Source organism: Schistocerca serialis, chromosome 10 (genome assembly GCF_023864345.2).
Source record: "Schistocerca serialis cubense isolate TAMUIC-IGC-003099 chromosome 10, iqSchSeri2.2, whole genome shotgun sequence".
Taxonomy (NCBI): domain Eukaryota; kingdom Metazoa; phylum Arthropoda; class Insecta; order Orthoptera; family Acrididae; genus Schistocerca; species Schistocerca serialis.
The window spans coordinates 228079191-228104444 of record NC_064647.1 but is presented as its reverse complement, the minus strand read 5'-3'; the positions used below and the strand labels follow the sequence as shown (position 1 = coordinate 228104444).

Genomic DNA, 25254 nt, shown 5'->3' with positions numbered 1-25254 from the left:
GACAGCGACGTATAACGGAAGGCAGTAAGATCCCTTGGCTTTTGGTTTGGCAGTATTCGACTGGCATTTCTAGGCGCAAGTAAATTAAGAAAGGCAGCGCGTTTTTGTTACCAAGTAACGTCTTCATCAATTACTTTAGTTTTAACGTAATGTGCGAGTAATTGCTGATGTTTGATATTAACTTGAAAAGGACTCCGTAGACAGGGAAAGAATCTCTTCTTGGGCAACTACTTCTATAATGACCAAAAGGCATTAAATGATCTTCAAGCACATGTGTTCCAGCAACGGTATGAAGAAAATGATAATAACAATGACGGTAATAATCGAATTATCCGGTAACTTCACACTTCACAGTGGGTTTTCTCGAACTAACAAACGTGCTGAATCAGTGAATATTTCAAAATGGCTTTACATCGAGGCTATGACGCCTAGAAGAGTCTTTACATCCTGCTGACATGAGAATAGCATAATCTCCACGTCAGAAGATTGCTTCTACTTGAACATTTAATAGACTTGCATTTTTTCCAACGTGACTAATTTTGTAAGCTAAGCACATCATCCGTTACAGCACACTTCTGAGGCTGGGAAATGTGGCCACAATGGTCTGGTGGAACGAACTATCACAGGTGCAATGCGTGGGTTCAGGCATTCACTTTTAAGGGGCACAAACAGATTTACTTTACCTCAGGTAACCTCAAGAGAAAGACGTTATAATCCAGAATCCGCTTTAAACATCACGTTCCTTCATTACCAATTGGGCAGAGCCAGTTCACGTTGGGAAATGACATAGGCGGTAGTCATGGTAAACAGAAACACTGTCTCCAGTAAACTTACTTACATCAGAAAATTTTATTTTATTTCATGAAACGATAGCCATTTAAAGGAACAGGGCTCTTATTTTTCTTGTACTTGATTGAACTAGAGACGTTGAAAAATTTGGTTCTGGACTGTGATTCGAATTCGTATCGCATCTTTCGAGGATCTGAATCTCTCGGAACATAATGGTTCAGTCATTTCGTTCCTTTTCCCAAGACTGCAATCTTCTCTATGTCTCCTCCAAAGGTAAGTATGTGGGTCCGAATCTTGATCCAGTACAAAAATATTCATAATTTCATTTCAAGCCCAATCACGTGCATACCAGTCTGCTAGTGAAAATTAACGTGCATTTTTAATGTCTGTTCATGTGTTGCCAACAATCGCAATAAGTGTCTTTATTTCTGGTCAAACACGCACACATCTTACTGTTGGTGAGTAAGCAAGTGTTACTTAAGCTATGTTCGTGGATTATAAAGAAGGACGACGGGTGTGCGGTTCGATTGTCCCTCAGGCACAAAAAATTGTATCCTTATTTTAGATTCAAACATCTAGCAGCTTGTAAGAAAAACCGATACGTGACATTTGATTTTACTTAGTTAACAATCCGATTGCGTGCTGGGTTCGTATCTCTGTCACAGAACTTCACATCATGTGCTTCATCTTTAAATGCATGAACACTTTGTTCCTTCTGAATGGAGGTATATCACACATCTTTCGTGGTTAGTAAACAATAACGAAAGGGTCTTTAAAGGAGTCCCAGTTTATTACAAAAAACGGCGTCTTTTTTTTTCAAGTTTAGATTTGATTAATGATATTGGCGAAAATTTCTGTAATTCGTGCCTCTTCATGATTATTCAGCAATATGATATGATTAGATTAGATTAGGTTATTACTTGTTCCATAGCTCATGAATACGACATTTCATAATGATGTAGAACGTGTCATTTTAATGAAAGATTTCTTTACATACCATGATTCAGTTTCTTTGCAACAATTTTTTACTCTCTCTCTCATTCTTTTTTATTTTTATCTCTCTCCCTCACTCTCTCTCTCTTCTCTCTCTCTCTCTCTCTCTCTCTCTCTCTCTCTCTCTCACACACACACACACACACACACATACACACACACACACACACACACACACACACACACGCACACAATCTTTTTTTATGTTTATTTGTTTGTTGTGCTCGACTATCGGCGAGGCTCGAAAGCATTCATCAATGATTTTCTTAGTTTTGAGTACACTTACGAAAGATATATTGAAACAACTATGAGAGTTACTGATTTATGAACCTTAGTTTGCAGTCAGTTCTGAGTATTATTAATAACTACGCTCCAGTCCCTAAACCCAGTTACAGAAATGTGAATCAGACAGATTACGTATTCCAGGCCGTAGCAGCCGCGTCTTTGAGACGTCAGCTATGGTCACTTCCCAGCCCACTGTAGGATCACATCGGCTCGTCTTCTTCCTGCTAGTAATGTAACTGAGATTTGGCAACAAGGCAAGGTATATTTGGTAACTCTGTGATCGACGAGTTACTTCCTGGTGTGCACGGAATTAAGCCTCAAAGCTCACTTGATTTTTGCTGTCATTTCCATTGAATAATCTGAGTTATTGTTAACGCTTGAGCTGTGACAAAAGATTGTAAATTTACGGTTTTCAGCCCAGGAAAGTCGTAGCACGTGAAAATCGCATCTAATCTCGTCCTTTAAATAGCGGTTTACTAGTTCTAGCCACTACTGGTCTCGTAAGAGGAGACGTAGACGCATGCTTTTTCCCTAGCTCTGTGGAAGCGTGATAACCTGTGAAAAAGAGTCTGTTATGGTTTGCGGTTCCAGTCTTGCTGACTGTAACGTTTTTATCCCTTCTGTGAAAGAGCTACAAGCAATCAGATCAAACATCGATAAGGAAATCGCAAGAAAATACAGGGTGATTCAAAAAGAATACCACAACTTTAAAAATGTCTATTTAATGAAAGAAACATAATATAACCTTCTGTTATACATCATTACAAAGAGTATTTAAAAAGGTTTTTTTTCACTCAAAAACAAGTTCAGAGATGTTCAATATGGCACCCTCCAGACACACGAGCAATATCAACCCGATACTCCAACTCGTTCCACACTCTCTGTAGCATATCAGGCGTAACAGTTTGGATAGCTGCTGTTATTTCTCGTTTCAAATCATCAATGGTGGCTGGGAGAGGTGGCCGAAACACCATATCCTTAACATACCCCCATAAGAAAAAATCGCAGGGGGTAAGATCAGGGCTTCTTGGAGGCCAGTGATGAAGTGCTCTGTCACGGGCTGCCTGGCGGCCGATCCATCGCCTCGGGTAGTTGACGTTCAGGTAGTTACGGACAGATATGTGCCAATGTGGTGGCGCTCCATCCTGCTGAAATATGAATTGTTGTGCTTCTTGTTCGAGCTGAGGGAACAGCCAATTCTCTAACATCTCCAGACACTGTAGTCCAGTTACAGTAGCACCTTCGAAGAAAAAGGGACCAAAACCTTTATTGGCTGAAATGGCGAACAAATGTACAACTAAATGAAACTTTATAGCTCCCTTAATTCGCCGACAGATAGTGCTTAGCTCTGCCTTTTGTCGTTGCAGAGTTTTAAATTCCTAAAGTTGTGGTATTCTTTTTGAATCACCCTGTACTTTCGGCTCATAGTGCAATGGTGAAAAACTTACAATTCTGCACAACAGGTAACGCCCTTTCCGCTGCTGACAAACAAATTTTGGGTTTCTAGGAATACATAACTTTATTTATGAAGTGCCACATTAGCATACCACTTGAGTATGTCACAGCATAACAATCAAACATAGACCCAATCGAAATTAAGTGGCTAGTATTTCACTAATTCGTGCCGATAGAGGCACACTTGTGTACAGAAACCCAGTTTTATTGAAACAGACTTTCGTCCTAAGGTTATCGTGGGTCGTTTTATTTCATTTCATATAATACAGTGCACAATTTTCGTACAGTTTCTTTTAGAGTTGTTAAAACATTAGTTAACATGAGAGAGAAATTAATCATCAACGATATATACGAATTCTCTGATGTTCTCTGTAACAGTCTGACAATGCACATGTAGTTTATTGATTACATGCATGTAGAAAACTTGTTCTGAGTTAAAGCTGTCAAACAAGGTTTTATGAAGAATAAACTGCCACTGCCACACGAGAGCTAATGTAGAAAATACTTTTCTGGCGTATTTTGGCACGATGCGCTCTCCCCATACATAATACAAAAGTTTCGAGATGCATCTGCAGCCTGGCCATCTATTAAACCTGGAAAGAACAAAGTGTCGCAGAAGTTAGCCCTTTCTCCACATGCGATTATTTTGGGTTGAGAAGTGAAGGGAACTATGTTCAAAGTTCCATTAGTTCGATAACTTCAGCAGACAGCAGTAGGGCGTTTTAAAAAATGTATCCATAATCGCGACGTCTTATCAAGAGTGCGCGACGCTTACCGTTACGCTACTAGCTGACACATAGCTGCAACACCTCCAGAACTCAACCACAATTCCTCCAGAACTTGCGCATTGTACAATGCTGTGAGATAATGCATATGGCCGGATCTAGACTTTTGAGAGACAGACAGTTACAGCTTTTCTTTTGCACTGCACGACGTTTTTAGCAAACAGATAGCGCAATAGAGTAGCTCAAGTCGAAAGGAACACTTCCTGTTTAAATTTCTGCATCCTACACTGTTGGCAGTTCTGTGTAGGTGTCAGTTACGTGATATTATTTCGCTGATTACAAAATGGAGTCGAATGTATGCACTGTGTAGCCGAGGCAGCTAGCTCATGGCGATTCGGTCAACCAAGTAAATGAATGTACTGAACATGCTGCAAACCACTACAGGAAGCCTGTGTGTCAGAGGTCTCACTCAGTGTGGCGCAACATTGCTATGATAGAAAAATTACTTGTACGGAAGAGAATTTGGTGGTCTCTTGGATTGATGTTAGGTTCATATTATTATGGTCTCGGTTCGATTCCAACTTCTGTTGGTGATTTTTTCATAAGGAGATACAGATTCTGTTCTCTTCTGGCTACGCCAAGTGAAGAAGGTATAGTGGCATTGTGGTCTGAAAATCACATTAAACATGATATTCCTTCTCTGCCAAGTAGACGTTAGGTTGAGCCACAGTAAATTCAGGAGTCGCGACACGTAGAAACTCTATCAACAGTAACCTTTCTTATACTAGTTATTTATTTCTAGTGACGAAACAAACGCTATGTAGGGCACAGGACACTTATTCCATCTTTTATTTGAGCTTCTGTATGTCGATAAAATTGATTTTGATCTGGGAATGCAACTCAGACCGCCCTTAACGCGGAATTTGATCTCTTCGTGATAATACAGCTCGACTGCAATTTGTTGTTTGTTCAAAACTGCAGATTCCTCAACATCTCCACATATTGCGCGTGAAAGGGTTCGAATCCTGTCCCGGCACTAAAGCTTTCATTATGTATTATCAAGCTCTAGCATGAGAACACCTATCTGCTGGTGGGCAATAATTTTGATTTTTAATGTATTTTCATTTGTTGTCAACACTAACGGTATCTGACGTTTTTGAGTCCCAGTGAGACACAGAACTGTTTGCGAAATCATTGTAAATTCAAGGATGTTATTCCGAGCTGCTGGTGGAGAAAAATTCGGTAGCTGACGTCTCTTTGTGTGCAGTCAACAACGATATGTGTAGGGCTCGATTCCCAGTCGGCACTGAACTCTTCGTCATATTATTTCTAGTTCAAACATGCTCACATGTCGCTGCTAGTGTAACAAACCCATTTTTAACGTTCGTTTTCTCTAGAGCACTATGGGACTTAACTTCTTAGGTCGTCAGTCCCTTAGAACTTAGAACTACTTAAACCTAACTAATCTAAGGACACCACACACATCCACGCCCGAGGCAGGAATCGAACCTGCGACCGCAGCGGTCTCGTGGTTCCAGACTGTAGCGCCTAGAATATAACAGCGATAGGTGCTAGGTCGGAGTCCTGAGAAAGAAAAAATTAATGTTTCGTCTCGTCATGTCAGTTAAAACATCTAGCTACTGCCGAGAAAATCCGATATGCCACAGTTGATTGTGCTTCGACGACAATCCAATTAGGTTCTAAGTTCGAATCCCTGTCCAACACAAAGCTTTACCTCACGGCATTTCAAGTAAGTTAGTTGTGAAGGAGCAATATTTAACATCTCTCGTAGTTCGTTAACAAGGACAATAGATGCTGGGTAGGAATTCGCGTCCGTTAACAATGTTTACGTTATGTTATTTAAAGTTGATATTTGCTTACTGGTACTGTCTAAAATCGAGGTATATCACTCTCTGTATGCCTAGTCAGGCATGACTGTTAGTTTCTGTCAGCCACGAAGTCTTTGCTTAGTCTGCATAACCTGGGTTTGAATCCATATGCAGAACTAGACGGTTCGTCGTGTCATTTGAAGTTCATACATATTCTCAACTAGCTGCTAGTGAATAACTTAAATTTTTGATGTCATTTTGTGTTAAATAATAAGTACGGTATGTTATTTTGAAGAGTAAATCATGAATACGACGAACTTACTACGTGAATTACCTATCTGACGTAATAATGAGAGTGGTAACATTTCATGTATGTCATTTATTATAATAAATGTGAACTTAGAAGCCTGAAGAACCGTCTTATCTGTGATAAGATGTTCCCTGATATTTGTAGTACCTTGGTATTACTTTCCATCTTGAGTTATTGCGATACAGAGCAGTGTTTTCTACTGGTGACTTGTTGGAAGCATTTTGAATAGTCAAACGACTGTACTGAGGGGCGATTAGAGGACCTGCTAGACAGCTGCGCTATGTGGGTTGCATTCGAATCAGCCGAAATGCGATTCAGGTCGTTCGGTTACTTTTGAGGCCGACTGTACCTACTCTTTCGTTTCCAATTCACCAAAAGAAGATCTTCCTATGGGTTTTCCAGCTGCGTCATCGTCGTATGCCTATTATCGATTTCAAAATATCACGATAAGTGACAAATGTAAGCATAAGCCGGCCGCTGTGGCAGAACGGTTCTAGGCGCTTCAGTCCGGAACCACACTGCTGCTACGGTCGCAGGTACGAATCCTGCCTCGGGCATGGATGTGTATGATGTCCTTAGGTTGGTTAGATTTAAGTAGTTCTAAGTTCTAGGGGACTGATAACCACAAATGTTACGTCCCATAGTGCTCAGAGCTATTTATGAACATTATTTTAGAAAACATCGTTGTTGTGAAACGTAAGTAGCTCTTTAAACACACGAAGTGTCGAGTGCTATTGACAAGGGATTTCAAATTGATTCCGTATTTCTAGATTTCCAGAAGGCTTTTTACACTGTATCGGAAGCGCCTTATAGTGAAATTGCGTGCTTATGGAATATCGTGTTAGTTTCGTGATTGGATCTGTGATTTCCTGTCAGAGAGGTCACAGTTCGTAGTAATTGACGGAAAGTCATCGAGTAAAGCAGATGTGATTTCTGGCGTTCCACAAAGTAGTGTTATATAGGCCCTTCGCCGTTCCTTATCTATATAAACGATTTAGGAGAGAATCTGAGTAGCCGTCTTAGGCTGTTTGCAGATGATGCTGTCGTTTATCGACTAATAAAGTCATCAGAAGTTCAAAACAAATTGCAGAACAATTTACAGAAGATATCTGTGTGGTGTGAAAAATCGCAATTGACCGTAAATAACTAAAAATGTGAGGTCATCCACATGAGTTGTAAGGTGTCAGTCAAATCCAACACCTTCCATGAAAACCCTGACATGATAGCAAATCCGGCAGTATGTCACATAGCTCCGAATAAATCCTGACATTAAATTAACCAAAGTAATACGACCAACGAGTGAGCAAATGGAATACCACAGACTAACACAAGAACGCCTAAATGCATGTCATACCTTCCCACCGTGAAACAGACGCAGTTCCGAGGGGAGAAACGAGAACAGGAGCCGAGAGCAGAGCCGTATAGGCTAGAAGGCCCTACGATAAGGGACACCACCCACATTGCCGGCCAATCGCTAAGACCACCCCCCAGCCTATGTTAAAAGATAGAGCCCTCCAGAAGAGCAGTGTAGATCTTACGATAACACTAAAAGGGCCACACCGGCTGCAAGTTTTAGCGTGAGACTATACGCGTCACTGTTACGTTGCAACATTAAAAACATTGCCCCACCACGAAAAGTATAACGTTTCTCATTGGATCAGACAGAATTTTTGTAGGCGGAGCTTAAGGTTAACATTGAGACCCTGATTGGTCAGTTGAAAACACAGCCAGATACCTTTTTCTTAAACCCACATCAGTAAATTGTAGTAAGGAGAAGTTAGGAGGAGTTGCTTCCGAGACGGCGAGCTGTATGGAGCTGCGCCGCCCGCCGCCCCCTGACGCTGCTTAACCAACGACAAGGTAATGAACGCACGCGATGCCGTATAATCGCGCATAAGGCTTCACTCAGAACTGCAGAAGTCTCATCTGTTATATCCCCTTTTTACGCAATACTGGTGTCGATCGTCAATTAAACCTCATGGGATTCACATTTGCTACTTGAAGTTAAAATCTGAAAAGCGATCATTTTTGTGTTATATAATTATTGAGAAGCCACATCAGCCACTGTAATTTTTGAAAAGTTAAATAAATAATTAAATATAATTGAGAGTCACTGTAGACCATTTTGATAGTTTTATATTTTATGAAACTTAGCTTAAACCTATTTTATAGATGTTATATGGCATAGGTCATCCTTCGATCCATTATAGAACTTGGAAACCCATTCAGGGAATATTCGTTCACATTTTTCTTGAACGCAGTTGGTTTTTATCATCCTGTATTAAAATATTTCCTTTTATCAATAGAGCAATTTATAAACGAAGTTTTGTGAGTAGAATAAAAATTCCAATGGTAAACGTAACTGCTTTTTCGACGTTATTTTACCAGCTAACTAAAAATAGGAAAGTCTTGAACGCCTTCCACTAAATTTAGTTAGTATTAAGATTCTTTTACAGGGAGTGCAGTGGAGCTGACGCTGAAATCATTAAGTATTTGGTTACATCATCGCTAGTCTCACTGAACTCTTCTGAACTCTACATGTCATGTGTGGTCTGGCGTCTCTTTACCAGCAACAGGTCCCAGGTTCAAACTACTCAATTTCCTAAAAAACACGCTCAGAGCGTCATTGTGCAAAAGTGGTAGGGAGACACGACTCAGAACAAACAGACACCACGCAGAATGTTAGAGAGTGCTAAAAGGAATTCGTTAAAGTTCGGTTATACGATAAATCAGTCAAATCTAAAGGCCGTAAATTCAACTAAATATCCAGGAATTTCAGTTACGAACAACTTAAATTGGAAGGAATGCATAGAAAATGTTGTGGAGATGGCTAACCAAAGACCAAACATCGCCAATATTTACGTATCCCCGCTTCTTAAAGTTTCTGGCTACAGTAGCACGAGCGACATCGACCCTTAATGGATACACCCGCGTTGTCATTCGTGTATTGCAGACTATCGTGTCATTAAGCCGTTCCACGCTTGTAACCGTTGGCAGTCCATATCGAGGTTTGTCTGTTAGGAGGAAATTGCCAGCTCCAAATCGACTGAACCACTTTTGACACGGTCGAGCCGTTGCTGCATCGTCCCCGTGTACAGCACAAATCTTCTGCCGTTTTCCGCTTACGAAAGTAAAGCAACGTTAAATCTCAGTATTGTTTCTCCTTGCTTTCCATAGCCTGTAAGCACACTTTTACGCTGTTCCGTCAAACGCCAGGCACAAACAAACACTGACGTATCGAATGGCGCGTCAGGTTGTCAACTATGTTACACTGTGGGCCACGCCGGGTGCAGGGTTTGCAGGCGCTGCAGATGGAAAGCGCGAGCAAAACGAAAGAACTTACGGGACAGCCCAATACGTAGCTTTTTTCTGTGTAGTAGTAGGTGCAGACCTGTTTGTAAATATTGCACTCTGGTTCCATACAGATCGGCGGCCTTAAATGTGCGTACCGAAACACATGGATGATCTTTTCTGTAGTATTTCTTGCGCCTTCCCTGAGTACCTCGCTTCGCGACGGATACGGGTTAGCCACCGCATGCAGAAACAGGAAGAGACGCACTCACATGTGCGTTCTGCCTGTGCTCAGTAGTCCTGAGGCGTTTACTGCTGGCCGGAGGACGGATTTGTTTTGTGAGTCCTGCGGGAATAGGGGAAAGTCACAGAGAGAGAGAGAGAGAGAGAGAGAGAGAGAGAGAGAGAAGGTATTGCGCCGTGGTGCCGCAGCGTTAAAAAATGCATCCGTCGGGCTGTTTCCAAGCGAAGGGGCGCCGGTCGCAACACAGATTTCCCGACCCTGTGCGTTCTCAACGGAACTGTCACACTGCGACACTTCTGGAGTCTTTACACACAGTGTGTGAAACGATGCTAATGTGTTCAGAAGTAGCGTTGCGCGTGGAAAGCGAGAAACTCAAATATTGCTGGAAACATCGATATTACCGTTTATAAGCTCGCGTGAAGTCGCTGCAGGAATGATGTGAAGTACACTACTGCCCATTAAAATTGCTACACCAAGAAGAAATGCAGATGATAAACGGTATTCATTGGACAAATATATTATACTACAACTGACATGTGGTTACATTTTCACGCAATTTGGGTGCATAGATCCTGAGAAATCAGTAAGCAGAACAACCACCTCTGGCCGTAATAACGGCCTTCATACGCCCGGGCATTGAGTCAAACAGAGCTTGGATGGCGTGTACAGGTACAGCTGCCCATGCAGCTTCAACACGATACCACAGTTCTTCAAGAGTAGTGACTAGCGTATTGTCACGAGCCAGTTGCTCGGCCACATTGACCAGACGTTTTCAATTGATGAGACATCTGGAGAATGTGCGGGCCAGGACAGTAGTCGAACATTTTCTGTATCCAGAAAGACCCGTACAGGACCTGCAACATGCTGTCGTGCATTATTCTGCTGAAATGTAGGGTTTCGCAGAGATCGAATGAAGGGTAGAGCCACGAGTCGTAACACATCTGAAATGGAACGTCGACTGTTCAAAGTGCGGTCAATGCGAACAAGAGGTGACCGAGACTTGTAACTAATGGCACCCCATACCATCACGCCGGGTGATACGCCAGTATGGCGATGACGAATACACGCTTCCAATGCGCGTTCGCCGCGATGTCGCCAAACACGGATGCGACCATCATGATGCTGTAAACAAGACCATAATTCATCCGAAAAAATGACGTTTTGCCATTCGTGCACCCAGGTTCGTCGTTGAGTACACCATCGCAGGCGCTGCTGTCTCTGATGCGGCGTCAAGGGTAACCGCAGCCACCGTCTTCGAGCTGATAGTCCATGCTGCTGCAAACGTCGTCGAACTGTTCGTGCAGATGGTTGTTGTCTTGCAGACGTCCCCATCTGTTGACTCAGGGATCGAGACGTGGCTGCACGATCCGTTTCAGCCATGCGGATAAGATGCCTGTCATCTCAACTGCTAGTGATACGAGGCCGTTGGGATCCAGCACGGCATTCCGTATCACCCTCCCGAACCACCGATTCCATATTCTGCTAACAGTCATTGGATCTCGACCAACGCGCGCAGCAATGTCGCGATACGATAAACCGCAATCGCGATAGGCTACAATCCGACCATTATCAAAGTCGGAAACATGATGGTACGCATTTCTCATCCTTACACGATTCATCACAACAACGTTTCACCAGGCAACGCCGGTCAATTACTGTTTGTGTATGAGAAATCGGTTGGAAACTTTCCTCATGTCAGCACGTTGTAGGTGTCGCCACCGGCGCCAACCTTGTGTGAATGCTCTGAAAAGCTAATCATTTGCATATCACAGCATCTTCTTCCTGTCGGTTAAATTTCGCGTCTGTAGCACGTCATCTTTGTGGTGTAGCAATTTCAATGGCCAGTAGTGTAACTGAATAGGAAACTATTGTCGGTAGGATGATTCAGCTTTAGTAAGGCAAAACAACCTTCGGTGAAATTAAAGCAAGGGTAGTAAGTTTCAGAACACAATGGGAATTCCACCGTTAAATGAAGAGGAGAGAGAGGATACGTGGAAAGAGTACATTGAAGGCCTCTGTGAGTGGGAGGAATCGTTCGATGACAAGACAGGAGAAGGAATTGGAGTAAACATGGAAGAGACAAGGGATCTAATATTACAATCACAATGTAAAAGAGTTCAGTTGAAGAGAAGTGGATATCTGTAAGATCGGCAAAGTCTGAAAGAAAAACACAGGTACAAAGAAAATAACAAAGGCGAAATCATGAGTAACATAAGAAATGCTTCAGTTGATCGATGGAAGAAGGAAGAACAAAATTGTTTAGACAAATACAGCAATACAGATGTCCAAGTCGCTTAGGAAGGAAATAAATAGGAAATGCAGAGAAGCTAAGGCGAAAAGTCTGCATGAAAAATTTCAAGAAATCGAAAAAAACATTACTGTTGGAAGGGCTGGCTCAACATATAGAAAAGACAAAACAACCTTCTGTTAAATTAAAAGCAAGGGTGGTAACATTAAGAGTGCAATGGGATTCCCACTGTTAATTGCAGAGAAGAGAATGGATAGGTGGAAAGAGTACATTCGACGCCTCTATAAGGAGGTGGACTTGTTTACTGACGTGATAGAAGAACAGTAGTCGACAGGGGAGGGACAGGAGATGTAGTATTAGAATCAGAATTTAAAAGACTTGAGACCAAATAAGGCAGAAGGGATAGAGAACATTCCGTCGTAATTTCTAAAATCATTGTAGGAAAGGCAACCAAACGACTATTGAAACCAATCTGCAGAATCTATGAGATTTCGGAAAAATATCATGCTCACAATTTCGAAGACAGCAAATTGTGATAAGTGCCGAAAACTATCGCACAATCAGCTTAACGGCTCATGCATCCCATGCAGAAGAATGACGAAGAAGATTGAGAAACACTTAAATGACGATCAGTCTGGCTTTTTGGAAAGGTAAAGGCACCAGAGAGGGAATTACCCCGTTGCGCTTGATCATGGAAGCAAGACTAAAGAAAAATCAAGTCTTGTTCGTAGGTTTTTGTTGACCTGGAAAAAGCGTTCGACAATGTAAATCGGTGCAGAATGTTCCGAGTTCTGACAGAAATATGAATAATTTATAGGGAAAGACGGGTAATACACAACATGTACAAGAAGCAAGAGAGAACAATTAGACTGGAAGGCAAAGGAAAAAGTGCTAGGATGCTCAGTGAATGCGAAGAACAAGTATAAGATCTCGCAGGCGCATACCGCCGTGGTGGATGATATAATGCCGTGCTTGATGGCGCCTCTCTGTTGAATGCTTTACATCCAGTGCAGCACCAATTACACTGCGAGAAGTTGTAATGTGCACTCATTGGAGAAAATTAGTTTGCTGATGGCGTAGCTGTGCAAGCGGTGGTGAGGTTATTGCTTAGAACAAATTTGAACTATTGAAGATAATAATGGTGATGATGAAGTTCCATACTCCGAGGAGCATAGGGGACGATGCGGGAGACCCGCACCGCTGTACTAGGTAAGGTCATAGTGGAGGGGGATGAATGGTGATGAGGAAGACGACACAACAACACCCAGTCATCTCGATGCAGGAAAAATCTCTCGGTTCGCCGGGAATCGAACCCGCGACCCCGTGCGCGGGAAGCTAGAACGCTACCGCAAGACTACGAGTTAATAGTATTGGGGGATTAACTGCAGCTATGACAAAAAGAATATATCAGCATATTATACAGAGTGAGGACTTTACGACTTCGAAATGATACATAAATTTATTGAGATAACTTACAGAATCGATGGATGTGTTATTTTCTAGCAAACAACCTCAAGTTTCAGTGGAGAGTGCTCTCTGCGTGTTTTGGTTTCATGAAACGAAGTCTGCAACTACTGTTCGGTGTAAATTTCACATCGAGTCTGAAGAACCTCCAAGCAGCATACAATTTACTCTTGGCGGTTTACTTTGTTGAGACGGGTTGTTCACTGCGACATGATAAGTCACCAGGTCGCCGGAGTGTTGATGATTATTCCGAACAGTCCACAAAAATCAACGCGGCGTGCGTCTAGCTAGACTAGCATTCCACAAAAGACTGTTTGGCGTGTACTGCGTAGGCGTTTACACTCGAAAACACACAGATTCACCAGTGGCAGCTCGTGATCCTGGTTGTTCACAAATTTTTGAGATTCAGATAAGTGTGAAATTAATAGCACCTGCTATATAACTGTTATGCTTATCTACAAGTTTATGCAACTACAGCCACCAAAAATGGTTCAAATGGCTCTGAGCACTATGCGACTTAACTATGAGGTCAGCAGTCGCCTAGAACTTAGAACTACTTAAACCTAACTACCCTAAGGACATCACACACATCCATGCCCGAGGCATGATTCGAACCTGCGACCGTAGCGGTCGCTCGGCACCAGACTGTAGCGCCTAGAACCGCACGGCCACTCCGGCTGGCCTACAGCCACCGCCAATCATGATAACAGCTGTAATAATAATAAAATAAGATGCATAACTTATCTGACAAAAGAAGGAATTGTTTTTGTGGAATTTTTTGTTTTGAACGTAATTAAGTACTGTTTAGTGTAATAACGAAATAATGTGCAAGTTTTCACAACTCTCAATTTCGCATTTTTGTGTAAGTAGGAATTTTTATGCTTTTCCATTTGTTCGGACAAATGTACAAGATCCCTGACAGATGTATAAGTTCACGAATTTACACCCGGGCTGAAAATCAGATATTCTTACGCTGCGCCCGCACAATAATTTGTACGAACTGTACACTTCCTCGTTAAATGTTCGCTCGTAATCACGCGTATCTGATTTCGTCACTCTCCCAAGCAAAGAATCTGTTGTCGGAGGCCATAGTTCCTTTGCGGCTAACTTTTCCTGCTAATTTACTTTGCTGTTCCCAGAATGATATTTTCCCTCTGCACTCACATGAAACTTCCTGGCAGATTAAAGCTGTCTGTCAGATCGAGACTCGAAATCGGGACCTTTGACTTTCGCGGGCAAGTGTGCTCTACTGACTCAGCTACCCAAGCACGACTCACGGCCCGTCCTCACATCTTTACTTTTCCGTTAGCATTTAAAATAGATTCAACACAGTCCACGTTCACACTGCATACTGAAACAGTACAGTAGTTACCGCTCCATAAGCAGCAAGTTTCGCTGCTCGCTGACACCGGAAATAATTGCACGACGCGGACGGCCGCCGGTGCAGTGGAGCCCCATGTGGACGGATGGAGAATGTTTTAGGCCTCATTATACATGTTTATATATGTCGTGTATCATGCACGTGAACATTACTAATCCTCCTCCCACCTTTCCATAAAGCTTGGCCAAATACTAGTTGGGATAAAGCAGAAGTAGTTCTGTAGTGTAGTAGTGCCAACCTTACTCCTGGGTAGGGGATCAGAGATCAAACACGTTCCAGTATCATAAGATTTGGGGTGCAGAGGTTGGTCACGGCCAAGTGGTTCGGTGATCCCCTCCATTGGGGCCCAGGAAGACCTCCGGGTTCCCGCCACATTCTGGGAGTTCTACGGAAGACTGGTAAGTGAGCAGACGTGCCCTCAGTGCGTCTGTCTCGGTGTTCACAGGAAGAAAGGTATTTGAATATTTGTCGTGTATCATGCACGTGAACACTACTAATCCTCCTCCCACCTTTCCATAAAGCGTGGCCAAATACTAGTTGGGAAAAAGCAGAAGTAGTTCTGTAGTGTAGTAGTGCCAACCTTACTCCTGGGTAGGGGATCAGAGATCAAACACGTTCCAGTATCATAAGATTTGGGGTGCAGAGGTTGGTCACGGCCAAGTGGTTCGGTGATCCCCTCCATTGGGGCCCAGGAAGACCTCCGGGTTCCCGCCACATTCTGGGAGTTCTACGGAAGACTGGTAAGTGAGCAGACGTGCCCTCAGTGCGTCTGTCTCGGTGTTCACAGGAAGAAAGGTATTTGAATATTTGTCGTGTATCATGCACGTGAACACTACTAATCCTCCTCCCACCTTTCCATAAAGTGTGGCCAAATACTAGTTGGGAAAAAGCAGAAGTAGTTCTGTAGTGTAGTAGTGCCAACCTTACTCCTGGGTAGGGGATCAGAGATCAAACACGTTCCAGTATCATAAGATTTGGGGTACAGAGGTTGGTCACGGCCAAGTGGTTCGGTGATCCCCTCCATTGGGGCCCAGGAAGACCTCCGGGTTCCCGCCACATTGTGTGAGTTCTACGGAAGACTGGTAAGTGAGCAGACGTGCCCTCAGTGCGTCTGTCTCGGTGTTCACAGGAAGAAAGGTATTTGAATATTTGTCGTGTATCATGCACGTGAACACTACTAATCCTCCTCCCACCTTTCCATAAAGCGTGGCCAAATACTAGTTGGGAAAAAGCAGAAGTAGTTCTGTAGTGTAGTAGTGCCAACCTTACTCCTGGGTAGGGGATCAGAGATCAAACACGTTCCAGTATCATAAGATTTGGGGTGCAGAGGTTGGTCACGGCCAAGTGGTTCGGTGATCCCCTCCATTGGGGCCCAGGAAGACCTCCGGGTTCCCGCCACATTCTGGGAGTTCTACGGAAGACTGGTAAGTGAGCAGACGTGCCCTCAGTGCGTCTGTCTCGGTGTTCACAGGAAGAAAGGTATTTGAATATTTGTCGTGTATCATGCACGTGAACACTACTAATCCTCCTCCCACCTTTCCATAAAGCGTGGCCAAATACTAGTTGGGAAAAAGCAGAAGTAGTTCTGTAGTGTAGTAGTGCCAACCTTATTCCTGGGTAGGGGATCAGAGATCAAACACGTTCCAGTATCATAAGATTTGGGGTGCAGAGGTTGGTCACGGCCAAGTGGTTCGGTGATCCCCTCCATTGGGGCCCAGGAAGACCTCCGGGTTCCCGCCACATTCTGGGAGTTCTACGGAAGACTGGAAAGTGAGCAGACGTGCCCTCAGTGCGTCTGTCTCGGTGTTCACAGGAAGAAAGGTATTTGAATATTTGTCGTGTATCATGCACGTGAACACTACTAATCCTCCTCCCACCTTTCCATAAAGCGTGGCCAAATACTAGTTGGGAAAAAGCAGAAGTAGTTCTGTAGTGTAGTAGTGCCAACCTTACTCCTGGGTAGGGGATCAGAGATCAAACACGTTCCAGTATCATAAGATTTGGGGTGCAGAGGTTGGTCACGGCCAAGTGGTTCGGTGATCCCCTCCATTGGGGCCCAGGAAGACCTCCTGGTTCCCGCCACATTCTGTGAGTTCTACAGAAGACTGGTAAGTGAGCAGACGTGCCCTCAGTGCGTCTGTCTCGGTGTTCACAGGAAGAAAGGTATTTGAATATTTGTCGTGTATCATGCACGTGAACACTACTAATCCTCCTCCCACCTTTCCATAAAGCGTGGCCAAATACTAGTTGGGAAAAAGCAGAAGTAGTTCTGTAGTGTAGTAGTGCCAACCTTACTCCTGGGTAGGGGATCAGAGATCAAACACGTTCCAGTATCATAAGATTTGGGGTGCAGAGGTTGGTCACGGCCAAGTGGTTCGGTGATCCCCTCCATTGGGGCCCAGGAAGACCTCCGGGTTCCCGCCACATTCTGGGAGTTCTACGGAAGACTGGTAAGTGAGCAGACGTGTCCTCAGTGCGTCTGACTCGGTGTTCACAGGAAGAAAGGTATTTGAATATTTGTCGTGTATCATGCACGTGAACACTACTAATCCTCCTCCCACCTTTCCATAAAGCGTGGCCAAATACTAGTTGGGAAAAAGCAGAAGTAGTTCTGTAGTGTAGTAGTGCCAACCTTACTCCTGGGTAGGGGATCAGAGATCAAACACGTTCCAGTATCATAAGATTTGGGGTGCAGAGGTTGGTCACGGCCAAGTGGTTCGGTGATCCCCTCCATTGGGGCCCAGGAAGACCTCCGGGTTCCCGCCACATTGTGTGAGTTCTACGGAAGACTGGTAAGTGAGCAGACGTGCCCTCAGTGCGTCTGTCTCGGTGTTCACAGGAAGAAAGGTATTTGAATATTTGTCGTGTATCATGCACGTGAACACTACTAATCCTCCTCCCACCTTTCCATAAAGCGTGGCCAAATACTAGTTGGGAAAAAGCAGAAGTAGTTCTGTAGTGTAGTAGTGCCAACCTTACTCCTGGGTAGGGGATCAGAGATCAAACACGTTCCAGTATCATAAGATTTGGGGTGCAGAGGTTGGTCACGGCCAAGTGGTTCGGTGATCAACTCCATTGGGGCCCAGGATGACCTCCGGGTTCCCGCCACATTCTGGGAGTTCTACGGAAGACTGGTAAGTGAGCAGACGTGCCCTCAGTGCGTCTGTCTCGGTGTTCACAGGAAGAAAGGTATTTGAATATTTGTCGTGTATCATGCACGTGAACACTACTAATCCTCCTCCCACCTTTCCATAAAGCGTGGCCAAATACTAGTTGGGAAAAAGCAGAAGTAGTTCTGTAGTGTAGTAGTGCCAACCTTACTCCTGGGTAGGGGATCAGAGATCAAACACGTTCCAGTATCATAAGATTTGGGGTGCAGAGGTTGGTCACGGCCAAGTGGTTCGGTGATCCCCTCCATTGGGGCCCAGGAAGACCTCCGGGTTCCCGCCACATTGTGTGAGTTCTACGGAAGACTGGTAAGTGAGCAGACGTGCCCTCAGTGCGTCTGTCTCGGTGTTCACAGGAAGAAAGGTATTTGAATATTTGTCGTGTATCATGCACGTGAACACTACTAATCCTCCTCCCACCTTTCCATAAAGCGTGGCCAAATACTAGTTGGGAAAAAGCAGAAGTAGTTCTGTAGTGTAGTAGTGCCAACCTTACTCCTGGGTAGGGGATCAGAGATCAAACACGTTCCAGTATCATAAGATTTGGGGTGCAGAGGTTGGTCACAGCCAAGTGGTTCGGTGATCCCCTCCATTGGGGCCCAGGAAGACCTCCGGGTTCCCGCCACTGTCTTGGAGTTCTACAGAAGACGGGTAAGTGAGCAGACGTGCCCTCAGTGCGTCTGTCTCGGTGTTCACAGGAAGAAAGGTATTTGAATATTTGTCGTGTATCATGCACGTGAACACTACTAATCCTCCTCCCACATTTCCATAAAGCGTGGCCAAATACTAGTTGGGAAAAAGCAGAAGTAGTTCTGTAGTGTAGTAGTGCCAACCTTACTCCTGGGTAGGGGATCAGAGATCAAACACGTTCCAGTATCATAAGATTTGGGGTGCAGAGGTTGGTCACGGCCAAGTGGTTCGGTGATCCCCTCCATTGGGGCCCAGGAAGACCTCCGGGTTCCCGCCACATTCTGGGAGTTCTACGGAAGACTGGTAAGTGAGCAGACGTGCCCTCAGTGCGTCTGTCTCGGTGTTCACAGGAAGAAAGGTATTTGAATATTTGTCGTGTATCATGCACGTGAACACTACTAATCCTCCTCCCACATTTCCATAAAGCGTGGCCAAATACTAGTTGGGAAAAAGCAGAAGTAGTTCTGTAGTGTAGGAGTGCCAACCTTACTCCTGGGTAGGGGATCAGAGATCAAACACGTTCCAGTATCATAAGATTTGGGGTGCGGAGGTTGGTCACGGCCAAGTGGTTCGGTGATCCCCTCCATTGGGGCCCAGGAAGACCTCCGGGTTCCCGCCACATTCTGGGAGTTCTACGGAAGACTGGTAAGTGAGCAGACGTGCCCTCAGTGCGTCTGTCTCGGTGTTCACAGGAAGAAAGGTATTTGAATATTTGTCGTGTATCATGCACGTGAACACTACTAATCCTCCTCCCACCTTTCCATAAAGCGTGGCCAAATACTAGTTGGGAAAAAGCAGAAGTAGTTCTGTAGTGTAGTAGTGCCAACCTTACTCCTGGGTAGGGGATCAGAGATCAAACACGTTCCAGTATCATAAGATTTGGGGTGCAGAGGTTGGTCACGGCCAAGTGGTTCGGTGATCCCCTCCATTGGGGCCCAGGAAGACCTCCGGGTTCCCGCCACATTCTGGGAGTTCTACGGAAGACTGGTAAGTGAGCAGACGTGCCCTCAGAGCGTCTGTCTCGGTGTTCACAGGAAGAAAGGTATTTGAATATTAGAACTAATTCTTTTTTATTTCCAGCTTCAGATCATGTAGGGAAACGAATGCACGCAATGATTGCTTTCTCGTTGATTTCGGAAAGTTTGTGTTGAAACAGAGTAGGCTCAAATCCTTTGTACAAATCCACGTGGTGTCGTAAGCTACAGTCTCATCAATAGTTCCAGTGTATAAAACTATAACGTAGATCGAGTGCAACGAAGTATATTCAAATGCGAGTGATTTATTTTGGTCGAAAAACTGAACCGTAAAAATGTTTCTATGTGCGAAGGGGGTCTTAGAACACATGGTATGCCCCATGCTAGTAATAGTCAACGTGGTTGGTCATAGGGTAGCCGAATTATAACATCGAACTGTCACATCGTAATTCGCCGCCTCACGGCATAGTTAAATTGATGGCAGTTTCCATTTCCTTTGTAGTTGGATGAACTGTAATTCCAAGTGGTCGATCGTTCGTTGCCGGAGGGCACGAGTTTCAAATAGGGACAAAACAGACATCGGTCCGCTAAACTCCTTCGAGCCCCTGTGTTAAAGTGTCTGGTCCACAGTCTGTCCGTTATCCCCCTCGCACACAGTGGATGTTCTGTGTAAAGTACTGGTAGAATTTGGTGGTACACATTTGGCCAAACGCAGTTCCGTGTTGCCTGAAGACAATGTGCGCGCAGTCTGGCAAACAAGATAGCCAAGCTATAAGTTGTAAAAATGTAATCTCTGTAAAGTGTAATAATTTCTGTAATTGCTGTAAAGTCGAATGTTTAAAATAAATAGGTTATGAACGATCATCAATCTTTAACATACCCTGAAATCACAATGAAGTCAAGTTAAGAGAATTCATTTATAGAAGGAAAAGAGTTCTAAAAATAACGAAAAGATATAGAACTCAAGGACCCACACATCAGCGTGTGAGCCCTTCAGCCCCTTGCTTAGTTACGTGCAAAATAGGACACGCTCTGCTCTCTGGGTAACGCTCTCACGTTCCCCTCCCCCAATTATCGGTTGCGCCATTTCCATTCAGGGCTAGTTGCAATGGCTACCTCATTTATTAATGCCGATGTCAGGTGTCGGTTTCTGCCTGGTTGTGGACCAGTATAGAAACAAGAAAATCCACAAAAATCACGAGGGCTGCGTAAAGCAGAAATACGAGCGTTGCCAGGGTTTTTTTAAAAGAAAGTACAGGCAAAACCATAGTTTTCTCTCCTCCTCAATAATACGGTTATCTTTCATCTGGCGTCCTCTGCTGGGTTTATTGTAAGAAAGATTGTTTAATTCCCACAGTACGGTTATCTTCCAACATGAATGCTGATTCCCCCACAATAAACAACCAAACGCAAAGTGCCGTTTGTGGAAATAATCAAACTCAAGTAGTAATGTCTACCTACATGGTCACTTGAGTAGAATACTAGGGATCCATAAGGGCCTAAAGCACACGGACGTCGATTCCAAATTTAAGTGAATATCAGAGAAACCAGTGACACAGCATTTCGTGAATTTTCATTTATAGAATGTGAGTCTACAGCACAGGTAAACCTGCCTCACCATAAGATCAACAGATTTCTGAAGCATGAATAAATGCTACAATCACACAATCGACAGTGATGTGCTTTAGGCCATTATGATTCTCAGCGCCTCAAATGGATTGCTGTATGATAAAAGTTATAACGTAACACACTATAACTCATTCAGAAACCCACTAAATAGGTTTACGCTCAGTACAGCTTTAACATATACTGACGTCCGATCTAATTTTCTACAGTATATAGCAGGCGCGGCTCGTAATTAAAGGCTCTGAGGCGGAGCCGCCCCAAAATATATGTTAAAGTATATTTCGCAAGAACATATTACAAAATTTAAATTATCAGGAAGAATTTCGCACATTTCCCATTCCTATTAAAATAACGACGGTCAACGTTTTTGGAACTGTTTGTATCGATAGATGTTTTCGGAACGGTTAGTAGTGTTTAGGCTGCGCCTTGGAACGTTCGTAAGCTGCATGTAGTAGCGGTTTGGGGGCGTGGCTTCTACATAGTACCGCTCTTTATGGGCGACCCGAAGGCTCAGAGCTTGCAGCCTAAGGGTGTCATACCAACCACCACACGTTTTTCACGTTCCACTATCTATGTAATAAAGGAATGCAGAGTGGCCGAAACTTCGCTATCCAATCTCTGTCTCTGCACATCTCTACTACGCTTCGATGCGTCATTAATCGACGTTTAGTATTATTGTTTTGACAATGTTTTACATTGTTGTTTTGTTTCTACCATTGGCTATTTTATCCACATTTAGAATAAGTTTGCAAATATCCCGCCAGAGTGCACTAGACTACCGTAACTACAGGTTCTCTAACCGTAACAGTACTGCCATCTAGCGAGAGTTTCATAAGTGATTAGAGGACAAAGCGCGCGAAGTTTGTCCCGTGACTTTACTTTCCTTGCTTGCTGATGCCGACTGCTTTTGTTGATATCGTGTGATATTAGCAAGTTTCTGTTTCGGAGTGTATTTTGCAAGATTTTAGTGAGTTTTACTTGCTTGTGAAACCAGCGCAATATGAATTCAGTGTGCAATTTAATAGGTAAAAACTTGGAACACGGCCATAGGATGCAAGTGAAAGAACTTGGTGCACCCAGACCCGATCTAACGATCAATCAAGAACAGAAACAGTGCAAATCTAGGCAAGGATACAACCGCAGTTTTAATAGAGCAATGTACGATGCAGCCGAGTGGTTGTGTGGTTGTGAAGTGAAAAATGCATTTTTCTGTTTCACCTGTCTTCGTACAAATAGTACTGACAGTGCCTGGACTGAAATTGGTATCACTGACTTAAAGAATTTTCCCGCAAAGGTGAAAAAACATAATTCCAGCGAAACACATTTAACTTCGAGCTTTGGAGGTAAACTACAATAAACGCCTTAAATTTAGAACTGAAAACACCAAAAATATTAAGCAGCCGCAAAGTTAACATTCATCGCATTAAAGATCTCTCCGAAACGCATCTTTTCATATGATTTGCTGCAAAGTGTCAGAAAATGTAATGATGACGTATAAAAACACTAACCAAAGATTTTAACTCGAAGTTAGCCTCTAATGATATTTAATAAATACCTGATTATAGAAGACACAGTACGTAAAATTATGGGTAGAGAGTGATCTGCCCACCCCCCTCCCCCTGAATTCTTAGTTGTTTATGTCAGACTAATCTCTAACGTAACCAGAGGTCTATATTGGCTCCGACTGATAAATGCCGCAGCCTTCCCCAGTATAGAAACCACGAGCCGCCCCTGGTATATAGTATATACGGGCGTTTGAAAGGTCCGTGCAAAGTCCGAGAGATGGCACCACCGGTTAGTTAGTAGCATCTTTGGAAAGAACGCACACCAAGTTTCAGCCATATAGGTCTATTTCATTGTGTTTGGCATTTGTGTGAATCAAGGAAGTCGAGTGATTGTCAAAAAATGGACGAAAAAGAATTTCGTGTGGCGATTAAACATTACTTTATGAAAGGCAAAACGCCTCAGGAGACTAAAGAGAAGCTTGATAAACATTACGGTGACTCTGCTGCTTCGATTATAACAGTTTATAAGTGGTTTCAAAGTTTTCGGAGTGGCCATATGGGCACAAGTCATGCTGAACGTTCTGGACGCCCTGTGGTGGTTACGACTCCAGAAATCATTGATAAAATCCATGATATGGTGATGGACGACAGAAGAGTTAAGGTGCGTGAGATTGCTAGTGCTGTGGGCATCTCGAATGAACGGGTACATAATATTTTGCATAATCATTTGGACATGAGAAAGCTATCCGGAAAATGGGTTCCGCGATTGCTCACGCTTGACCAAAAACGGAATCGTGTGAAGTGTTGCAAGGATGGTTTGCAGCTGTTCATGAAGAATCCGCAGGACTTTAAGCGTCGTTTCGTCACTGTGTATGAAACATGGATACATTACTATACTCGTGAGACCAAATAACAATCTAAACAATGGGTTACCAAGGGAGAATCTGCACCAAAAAGGCGAAGACCATTCCTTCGGCTGGAAAGGTTATGGCGACTGACTTTTGGGATTCGCAAGGGATAATCTTCATAGACAATCTGGAAAAGGGTAAAACCGTTACTGGTGCATATTATTCATCGTTATTGGACCGTTTGAAAACCGAGCTGCAAGAAACAAGCCGGCGATTGGACCGCAAAGAACTCCTTTTCCATCACGACAATGCACCAGCACACAACTCAGCAGTTGTGGTCGCAAAATTAATGGAAATAGGATTCCAACTCGTTTCAAATCCACCCTATTCTCCATACTTGGCTTCCTTGGACTACCATTTGTTCCCAAATTGAAGAAATGGCCGGTGGGATAAAGAGTTTTTTCAAACGAGGAGGTGATTGCTGCAACTAATAGCAATTTTGCGGGGCGACTTGGACAATTCCTATTATTCGGAAGGTATCAACAAATTAGAACAGCATTGGACGAAGTGTATAAGTCTAAAAGGTTTACCCCAAACACATAAGTAGTTTCTATTTTTGCACGGACTTTTCAAACGCCCCTCATATGCTGTCATCTACCAGATTTATGCCGAGAGAATGGGGATAAAAGTCTGCTAGTGTGCTACCACCTGGTGGCCCTGACATAAACTTGCACTTCAGTGGCAAGGGCCAACTGTACACGTCGTGAACCGTGCAGGCTGTTTATCAAATCCGTGTGTATTTGGCCCGTAAAGCAATTTCGTCACGCGAGTTGCGCATGCGGAAAAGCTCCTTAAAACGTGCACAAGCGATGGTGTGCTCGCGACCCTGATGCCAAGTTTCAGAGAGTCTAGACGGGCAGCAGCGCGTGGAGGACTCACCGCCTGTGCAGAGTCACCGCCCTGTGGTCGTGCACGACGTGGTTCATGGCGGCATTTCCTCCATCTGCAAAACAGAGAAACACGCTTACTGACTGTACTGGAAAGACAACGGAATAGCATCAGTATAACGAAAAACCAGTCCTAAGCTGCAAATTTTACTTTTTTTTTTATTCACTCGATGACTAGTTTCGGGCCAAGACCCATTATTTGAATGACGATGATTTGAAAGTGGGTCTCGGCCCGAAACTACACTCGTGCTCATAAATTAAGGATAATGCTGATACATGATGAAACAACGCTCTGGTGGGCGGTTTGCGGGTTTAAATCACTTCGGGGTACGACCGTGTGGTGCATTTGACCTGCGGTCGTCGCACGGTGGCGATGGCAGCTGTCCACATACGCAGAGGAGTGTTGGTGCATGTCAGAGTACGGTGCAGCGAGTAAGTGTGCAGACGTTTTCAGACGTGCTAATGGTGACTGTGTGTTGAAAT

The 25254-nt window shown here is 43.8% G+C and overlaps 1 protein-coding gene across 1 annotated transcript in view; it reads right to left on the bottom strand.

The window, feature by feature from the left end:
- Window positions 1–24810, bottom strand: part of LOC126424711 (T-cell acute lymphocytic leukemia protein 1) — an 80408-nt gene extending 55598 nt beyond the window's left edge. The window contains exon 1 of the mRNA XM_050087434.1: window positions 24764–24810. Coding sequence (XP_049943391.1) covers window positions 24764–24810 — 47 coding nt within the window. The remainder of the gene's footprint in view (window positions 1–24763) is intronic.
- Window positions 24811–25254: the final 444 nt, after the last annotated feature.